Genomic DNA, 9,796 nt, shown 5'->3' on the forward strand with positions numbered 1-9,796 from the left:
TATAAAGGGTTAAAAAGCCAACAATTGATAATGGCTTTTTCTTTTTACCTGCTGACAACCTTTCAGTTTAAAGAGGCTCAGTGGTCCTTAGTCTTGCAGTGGTTGGCCAGTAGTTAATGATTATAAGATAAGTAAGTCATTGTGTTCAGAAAGATTATCATTATTGTAATACTAAGTCAATATTTTGAGACAGATATAATGCATGGATCTTTTATCCATCACAAGGCATATGTGTGTCTTATCTTTTGTATTTAAGTGACTAATATAATGTTACTGTGCCATTAAGGTAGCATCACTTGAAACCGTGAATTACCATTTTTCTTTATGGATACAATCGTTTTTAAAAGAGAAAAATAAAAATGCTGATAAATGGTCAGCCTATGGTTTTCCATGGCTCCCTAAAAGCAATGACAGATCAGTATCCGTGTGTTGTTGACACAGAGATGTGTGACTCATGCCTGCCTTGACGAGGGATCTCCTCGTACGTCCTGCTGTTCGCCTCGGCGTCTCTCCTGCGGCTCAGAGCTCTGACCTCTTTAGAGCTCACCTCTGCTGCTGTAAATAAAGCAAAGTGAGAAGCCAGAAGCCGGATTGTTCTAACAAAACAATCTCTTTTTATTTACTTTTATATTTACTTATCTTCGTTTGTTATTTCATTTTTTACGTCATATCCTATTGCTTTTTATTTCACAAACCTAATTCACAAAGCTTTACACCAAAAGCACAATTTTCAACTGTGTTACCGGTTACATTAAGTACAAATATATATATATATTATCTATCTGTATACATATTTATTTTGGTTGATAATTCTGATCTGCCTTAAAAAAAAGAAGCAGCTTTTTGGGGGGGTACAAAAACTTTGTGAATCAGGTTTTTATTTAATTTTAATAAGTAATACTTATGTTTAATTTAAATAATGGGTTTTATCTTTAATGTTATAATTAGTAATGGGTCAAAAGCTTGAGTACAGGGATAGATCGTTGGCCTGTTTTGCTGTTATATTTAGCTGTATTTGTTTTGATATTCCTATGGTTTTGTTTGACTAAAATGTAAGATTTTTTTAAACTCTCCATCTTACTGTCCCCTTACTGAAGTCAATGACTCTAAACGTGTGAGTTTTTATGCCTTATGGGCCAGACTTTTCTCTTTAAATACTTTTTAACCTCAGATTGTTTTCCTCAGATGTTTCCAAACAGATGCTTCCTTTGTAAGTGACAGTTTTGTTTTGCTTGTGTTGAATAAAATTGTTGTTAACAACGTTTCTGTCATTATTGAAAATGGTGGAAAGGGTTTCACGATGAAAGACATGCAGCTCCGTAGAAACCTAAGATTAGAAAAGGCGAGGCAGGGTTAAAAGAAAAAAGGGATGACTACTTGAACATTATGTTCCACTCGGGACTGTAATTCAGAGCTGCATACACTGAAGAATCATGGGTAACTATTTTTAAGGTAATTGCCCAAATGTCAGATTTGTATATGTGCTCACTGGTGGGAGGAGCTGTCTTCCAACTTAACAAGGCCAAGCTGTGCACACACATAGACACTCTCTCTCTCACACACACACACATTTTTATGGTTGGCCGTGGCGAGGCACCATCACACCTGGACCCCGGCCTGCAGAAGGTATCGGAGCCTGGAGATGACGAGGGCCCCGTTGTCCTTCACTGGCAACTCTACAAGATTGCTTAAATATTTCAGCAGCAGTGAACCAGATCCATACAGAGCCCTTTGATCCTAAACAAGCCCTCACGTATTGTCTGTATGAATCTTAAGACTCTGATTTCTTTCAGTATTCAAAGACAATACTTTTGGGTTTCTTACTTTTAAAGGGCAAAGAAAAAGAACCCTTGTGTGAAGTATTGATATCAGTTATGTGTGTGAATGCCCTTCTTTCTACACCATCCGCCACTTTTACATTGATACAGGTTCACACATATGCAAATATATTGTTAAAATGTGTCACGACATTATTAAAGTTTGATTACATATTGCTAATATTCCTAAAGCACAATCCATTAATAAAAAAAGTTTGCTCTGGATCAAAAGTGTGTCCACTCTTCAAAGATCAAACATCCAACATGACGACAGCAGCTCTAAGGCTAACGTAATCCTGTGGGGGCTGAAACGTGAGCCCTGACAGAGCCTCGCACCGGGGTCAGATTCCCCGCTCTTTTGTCAATGAGGTGCTAAATAATTAGAGAAAGTACAACCCCTTCACTTTCACTCTTCCCACCTGGTGACGGGAGGACACACAGCTGCAGGACCACCCAGCAACACTGTCTGTTCGAGGTCTACATTTGACTGTGTACAGGAAGTTTGGTAACGTCAGATCAGGATATATCTGGGATACCCGTGTGCTCTTTAACAGGACATCTCTAGCTGAAGTTCTTGCTCTGTGTAGTTTGACCTCTTTCACAGACCTGTCAATCACTCTGAGAGGTGAAGAGGATCCAGAATAGGTAACACAGCACCTTGAGGCTGCCGTTAAACTTTGATGAGCATCTGCCAGGAATTCTCATCGGTGGTTATATCTGAAGAGAGACAGGGGGCCACGTGCGGACAATCCTGCTCATCTCCGCTGAGGAGCCGATAAAACAGGAAGAGGAAATGGTAAGTGTGTGTGGGCCTTTCATAATTCCTTTTTGGGAATGTTCAGCCTTATAAGTAATATTTTATGAGTTTAAATTATTATATGTTGCTAATAATGGCTTTATAAGAGGTTTGCAGTTGTTTATAAATACATGGATGTTGTTTCACATCTCATGTAGTTCCTGTTTAGAGGGTCAAAGGTCAGAGATAAAAGGTTTAATGGGTGAAAAAAGAAAACAAGTGATATCTGGGATATTTTCCCGAGGCCTTCGGTAATGTCTGATGCTTAAAGCATTGTTAACATATCTAATTATCATTAATAAACCCGTTATTAGCAATTTGAAGTACCCGTTTTTAAGTCGTAGCAAGTAAGAAATGTGTTTAATGTGGTCGTCTTCATTATTCCTGGCAGTGAGTCATGCTTGGCTGCAGATGTGGTGGAAAGGTTTATGTCCTCCTGGTTCTCTGCATCGGTCCCCTGGCCTGCCTCCTCCCCTCCCCCTGTCCCCCCGGCTGCTGCTGCCCAGGGTTCCTGGTCCTGTGCGAGTCTCTGGGCCTCAGGTCGCTGCCTCGCTCCGTCCCTCTCAGCACCGCGGCGCTCTCTGTGGCCAGGAACCAGCTGTGCAACGTGGACCACCTGCTGCGGCCCTTCTCCGGCCTGCAGGAGCTGAGCCTCAGTCACAACCTGCTGCCCCGCTTCCCCCGCGGCCTCCCCCCCAGCTTGGAGTCCCTGCTGCTGCAAGAAAACCGCATCACGTTTATAACCTCAGGCGCCCTGCGACAACTGGGGAACCTCACTCGTTTGGATCTGGAGGAAAACCGCATCAGTGCCATCCAACCGGGGGCCTTTCTGGGTCTCCCCAGGCTGCAGGTCCTGATTCTGAAGGGCAACAAGCTTACAAGCCTCCCTCTAAATCTCCCTCCATCACTGACACACTTGGACGTCTCAGCAAACTGCATCTCGGTCCTGGACCTGCCCTCTCTGTCTGCTCTGGTCAACCTGCAGGTCCTGAAGATCAACAGCAACTGCTTGCGCTCGGTCCCAGAGAGCGCGTTCGACGGCCTGCCGCGCCTCAGATCTGTGGACCTGACCAACAACCTCTGGGTGTGTGAGTGTGACATCTTGTATCTCTACCGCTGGCTGCTGAGAGGCAGGGTGAGGAGGGCCACAGACCTGGTTTGCAGCGAGCCGGTCCATCTCGCTCACCGCCTGCTTCTGGATCTGTCCGTCATGGCCATCTGTCCTCGTGTCCTGAAGCCAAACGAGAGGACACAGCAACTTGACCTGAGTTCTGCCCTGGAGACAGTGAAGCCCAACGAGAGGACACAACAACTGGACCTGAGTTCTGCCCTGGAGACAGTGAAGCCCAACGAGAGGACACAGCAACTGGACCTGAGTTCTGCCCTGGAGACAGTGAAGCCCAACGAGAGGACACAACAACTGGACCTGAGTTCTGCCCTGGAGACAGTGAAGCCCAACGAGAGGACACAGCAACTGGACCTGAGTTCTGCCCTGGAGACAGTGAAGCCCATGGGACCAAGCCCATCTAAACCCAAGCAGTATTTGGGAATAGTGTCAGAGCTGATATCAGAAGAAACCACTGATGGACTTCTTTCCAAAGATGCTCATAAGACTCGTGTGACACTTGACCACTACTCTTTAGAGACCCTCACCTATGAGGAGTGTTTGTCCCTAAATAAAACACAACCATCTAGCTCACCTGATTTAAAAACCACTTCAGTCCCTGCTGAGGAACAGAAATGCAGAGACAACATCACAAGTGGGTCCCCTCCTCACGTTAACACAACCCCTGCTGAAGGGACTCGATCTCTGCTCTCTACTAACAGAGATGCACCCCGGCCCACTCTGGACCCTCGACCGCTCACACAACAAGACTCTGTGCTGGTCGTCTCCCTGCTGGCGTCGTTATGTGTGTTAGTAGCTCTCCTGATGCTGGTGGTGCTGCTCGTAATGAAAAAGGTTCTCCTGCGGCACCAGCAGGTGGCGCCGCTTAATGTAGGGTCTGGTGGATGACAGTGACACACAGGCACGGATTTTTTTTTAAATAACTTTATTCACAATAGGCACACACATTCGTAGAATACTCTGAATAATGATATTGTATGCGTTCTTTAGCTGTTAACTTTATTTTTATACTGAATCCTTCGCGATGGAGATGTGATTTTATAAGATTCAGCCAAATAAAGAGGAAAGGCCAACAAGTGTTGAAAAAAATCTTGACCTATAGTTTCTAATTTCTTTATTTGGTTTCTGTGTAGAAAACACTGCAAAGGAGGAGCAATGTTGAGTTTGAATTAAGATGTTTACCATGAACTTACAACTCCAAAATCAGCCTCAATAAAGAGCCAATGACTGATTATGAGATGAGAAGCAGATAACCAATAACCCCTGCCATTTTCTGAAGAGATTCATGGTGTATAACTCCCTGAAGACCTGGTGTAGTATTATGGCGATCCATCCTTTCAAACAGCACTGCAGTGAAACATTACAGGGCTGGAGACACAACGGATTGTGAATAACACCCATTAACCGGTGGCTTGCACACGCTTCTCCTTCTTGTCCTGTTGTTTTATTCTGTAGTCTGACAGCGCTGCTTTAATGGCATCCTCTGCAAGCACTGAAAGAACAAAGGAGGGAAGAGTTTAAACAAACACTTTGAGCATGAAAGAAGCGTTGATTGTTTAAACAGCCTGGTAACAACTGAAAGGAAAACCCTGAAGAAGTGAGTTGAGAAATGTCAACTGTTGACCATTCGTACTCAGAAAGTTCAATGAGATTTTGTTTAAGTAGCCATCAGTAAAGTGGATATAATGACTTATTGTTCATGCAATTAATCAAACAGCTTTAACAGTCTTGTAAGGTCAGACAATGACATCACTGCATTTTAAAACCCTGGAAAACATGTATGCCATATTAAAGTATCCAAAAGATGATATGTAGTTTCAGAATACTATAGAAATATAGCCCAGACCTATTCTAAATGCACAAAAACTGAGAAGAACCAAATAATGGAATATACTTTTGGTTTCAGTAACGAGAGTTCAGTTGTGTTATAACCCTTACTGTGAACATGACAGTGCTACTTTCAGTATGTCATTGTGTTGCTTTGAACTTACTGGAGCAGTGCAGCTTGACTGGTGGAAGGCAGAGTTCTTTGGCGATGTCTGTGTTCCTGATCTTCAGAGCTTCTTCCACCTACAGAATGAAAGCAGACTTAGATTTTTTTTTAAAAGCTGGACTTGTAATGCCACTATTCTTCTTTCAATCCATGTTTTACAAACTCACCGACTTCCCCTTCACCCACTCTGTCGCTAGAGAACTGGAGGCAATGGCTGATCCGCAGCCAAATGTCTTAAACTTTGCATCAACAATCATGCCATGGTCATCCACCTCGATCTAAAAACAACATAGAATACACCTAGTTGTACAAAAGTAATGACAGTCATGATAGCAGTAGCATTTGACCTCTAACTTACCTGAAGCTTCATTACGTCACCACAGGCCGGTGCACCCACCAAACCAGTCCCCACATTCTTGGAGTTTTTGTCTAGAGTTCCTACATTTCTTGGGTTTTCATAATGGTCCACCACCTTGAGGAACGAGACACACGGAAAATTAGATGTAATTGTTTTAGAGTGTATTAGAGATAGGACCTATAGGTTTAAGTTAGCTACCCTACTGTATGTATTTATGTTTCACAGCTTAAAATATTTGACATACTAAGAAGACCTTCCAATCTTATATTGAGTTACTGGGTGATTGTTGATGTGTTTTATCACAGGTGGTAAATGTAGAGCTGATTTGAATAACTTGATATACTGCAGTTGGATATCTTAACCTATAAATGTATGTCAAAGTGTATTCAATAATTGATGTATTATTTGTATTAGGTTAAAATCTAAATATTTAAAGTAAATAGTAACTAAAAGCTGTCAAATAAATGTAGTGGTGTAAAAAGTACAATATTGTACAACATGTAGTGAAGTACAAGTATTAAGTAGCATAAACTGAGACTACTCAGGGGTGTACTTCAAAATTGTACATAAGTACTTTAATAAATGTACCTTGTTAGAATCAGAAACAGGTTTAGTAGCTTTACACGTACGAGGAATTTGACTTGGTGTCGTGGTGCATACATAAAACCCTAACCCAAAAATCGGCAGTAATAACTGGTTATACCCATTGAAATTGCAAGTTGAAAACAGCTATTGCCAATCTCTTACAATATGAGTTAAGTTATACAAAGAACGCAGGGTCTTAACTCGTGTGGACACAGGTTTGACCCCCTGTGAGATTCACACGACACATAACGTAGTTTACCTTCAGTAAAACGTGTGACATCAATAACACATGTGACATTACGAGTTTAAAACACATTTGAGTTACCTTTATGTGATATAAACACTGTGCCTTGAGCTCCGGGCTGAATAAACGTCTGCTAAATAACAACAGCGAAGACGCGGAGTTTCGCAGAGACACAATCGCCATGTTGAAATAACGATGGTGATCAACAGGAACCAACGAGTGAGCACGAAAGAAGACGAGCACGTTTTGTTGACAAACAAGTTCGGAAGGGCTCATCGAGAAAGGAGCGCCCTCTAGAGGCGAACAGCAGCCACTACAGGGGACACATGTAACATAAGATAAGATATAGTTTATTAGTCCCGATTTGGGAAATATTTTTGTTGCCGAAGCATGTTCAACAAATATTGCACATCATTAGAAATGAAAAATATTAGAATAATAAACAATCATAAACATCTAAAAATAGCATACAAAACGAACCAAAAGAGTGAAAATATATAAGAGTTGACCGTGAAGAAAACATATCTAAACTATCTGATGAATAAAACTCCTATTGAAAGGCTGAATTACAGCTAACACAATTTAAATGTGGGATAATATTTACATTTAGTGTGCAATAATGGGTGCTAGTGGAGTGCACGCGTCTCAAACAAGCCTAGTTTGTTTACAAAATTGCGGCGCAACTTGGTGGGCAGTACCCTGGAAAGAAATCTCTGCGTGAGAAATACAAGGTGTGGCGTGTGAGCGTGTGAATGGAGTGAAATGCGCTGGAGAGAGAGCTCTGGAGCTACCAAATAAGGAAGCTTAACAGGACAGCTAGCCAAACGTTCCAACTGAACGCTGTAGGCTACAATATTGTAGCCACGGTACTCTCGCGCAGTGAGAAGATGAAAAGGAACAGATCCTCTGATGACACTGGCTGATATAGCTGGTGTCACGTGGGTCACAGGTGACTTTGTTGTTATTGGTACTCCTAGGCGCATGGGCGCGATGGACATATCTGCTAAAGCAGCACCTCTGGCGGTCGGTAGGGACGAAATAGAACCACAGTAGCTCCCAAACTTTTTAAGTAGGCTAAATATATAAGCTGATTGTTACAATTCCTGACATTCTTTCACTTTGTAAAAGCAAAATATTACTGCCCAAGACTAAACAAGTCTAAACTCTAACTATACCTTCTGTCACACTTGCAAGTTCCATATGCACAGCGCTGAATGCAATCTTACATTAGCACCTAGCTAAGGATGCTAACGTAAGATTGAACTTCTGCTTTCTAGGCACGGGCTTAGCGAAAGGCCAGTTGTTACTGTAATAAACATTTATCACAAACTTAAAGGGAGGGAATCCTCATGACACGCATTTAAACATTTTTATCATCCGATAAAACAGACCAGTCTCTGCCAGTCTTTTTTTTTTTTTTTTATCCGGTGACGTTATCAGTGATTTTAAGCTGATTAATTACCGAAATAACATCAACCCTGTGGGCGGCGCCATTTTGACGAGTCACATGACTTATTTTACCGGACGTGACGTGAACTATGCGTTTGGTGTCGAGGACAAATTGACGTATGTGCTTTGTTCATGTTGTTTACTGTAGTTACTCTCACAATTATATTTAAATATGCCTCTGTGGTGACACCATATTGGTGATCATAATTCACCTTGTTTGTGTTGTTGCTACAGGGACCCTTTATGGGAAACACCGGTAGCGTTAGCTAGTCATTCCTGCTAGCTTGTCAATGAGAGCAGTTCATGTAACCTCCGAGTGTTTAATGGATAATAAAGTGTGGAAGTCCATTCTTAATACACCGCCTCCGACTTCCTTTTCACGGCACTACACCTCATTGTATCGCGAAACATTGCCACAATTCGGATAGGAACAATCCACGGAATGCTCGGTTCCATCTATTGCCAACGTTCGGAGGCAGTGGCTCGCGAAATGTGCTCGGCCCGAACCGAAAGATCCACAGGCGCATGTATGCAGCGAACATTTCAAGTTTCTGGACGACTACTCTGAGAGTATGATGAAACATAAAATGGGATTTATTAATCTCTTCAGAATGGGGGTTCACTGTCCTCATAGTTCCTATAGGCCAGACCGGAGGAACAAGAGGCTCACTGCCCTTGTTTACCTCGCACTCTCCTCCAGCCTCTTAGCTCTTAGCCTTCGTCATGCCCTCGCCTTGACGTCAGGCGAAGATGGCGTGGCACACTGCTTTTCCTCTCGACTTGGGTCTCCGGTTCGAGAGACAGATGGGCGCGGGAAGAAAGCAGGATGGCGAGGGATGCCAGTCACTTGCTACTCTCAGTACTGGCTTTCTTGCTCTAGCCCCTTGTTTTCGCCGGCTCTACCCCAAAGAGGCGTGTCCCACCGACTCATCAGAGGGAATCCCTATTCCACTCTTCAGAGACAGTAGGCCTGATGACTCACTTTTCCTCGGTCAACTCCACCAAGCCCGTGGATCAATACCAGGTGGGATCCGCGGAGGGATCCCTCCACAAGGTCCGTGCAGGTCGACCCTTCGTGCTGGTTCCCCATCTGGATCTTGGTCTGACCTGCGCCTAATTAGCGAAGCGACCGGACCCTCGGCGGAACCCTAGGTCAGTCTCGACCAACTAGTCACCGGGTCCCTGTTTTTCAAACCCCGAGAGACGACCTCTGACGATGGGGGCGCTGGGCTGGGTGCCTATTCGCCCCTCTTCTACCTACCTACTTTACTATTTGGATCAAATGGCGAACGAAGGTTCCTCCATCTATTTTCTCGCTTGCACATCCAGATGCCAGACACACAAGTTGGAGGCGAGTGCTTCGTGTGCAACGTAAGGCGTAAAATGGACAGAAAAGCTGTGGAACTTTATTAGGTGCGGAACGGGTAA

At 43.3% G+C, this 9,796-nt stretch overlaps 1 protein-coding gene across 1 annotated transcript; it reads right to left on the reverse strand.

The window, feature by feature from the left end:
* Nucleotides 1–4,647: 4,647 nt before the first annotated feature.
* On the reverse strand, nucleotides 4,648–7,157 carry iscua (iron-sulfur cluster assembly enzyme a). The gene is made up of 5 exons (XM_010772704.1): nucleotides 7,001–7,157; nucleotides 6,091–6,204; nucleotides 5,900–6,010; nucleotides 5,731–5,809; nucleotides 4,648–5,231 (listed from the first exon to the last, which is right to left on the reverse strand). Exons 1-5 carry the CDS (start codon nucleotides 7,100–7,102, stop codon nucleotides 5,140–5,142), a joined length of 498 nt encoding a protein of 165 aa, XP_010771006.1. The 5' UTR covers nucleotides 7,103–7,157; the 3' UTR covers nucleotides 4,648–5,139.
* Nucleotides 7,158–9,796: the final 2,639 nt, after the last annotated feature.

The sequence above is a fragment of the Notothenia coriiceps genome, unplaced genomic scaffold, assembly GCF_000735185.1.
Source record: "Notothenia coriiceps isolate Sejong01 unplaced genomic scaffold, NC01 NC01_scaffold00011599, whole genome shotgun sequence".
Taxonomy (NCBI): domain Eukaryota; kingdom Metazoa; phylum Chordata; class Actinopteri; order Perciformes; family Nototheniidae; genus Notothenia; species Notothenia coriiceps.

What these genes read in the sequence shown, in the direction of transcription:
- iscua (XM_010772704.1), bottom strand. Translation starts at nt 7,102, where the DNA reads ATGGCGATTGTGTCTCTGCGAAACTCCGCGTCTTCGCTGTTGTTATTT. An exon ending in AGTGTTTATATCACATAAAG is followed by an intron (nt 6,205 to 7,000) that starts GTAACTCAAATG and finishes TCGTTCCTCAAG; the next exon opens with GTGGTGGACCATTATGAAAA. An exon ending in GTGACGTAATGAAGCTTCAG is followed by an intron (nt 6,011 to 6,090) that starts GTAAGTTAGAGG and finishes TGTTGTTTTTAG; the next exon opens with ATCGAGGTGGATGACCATGG.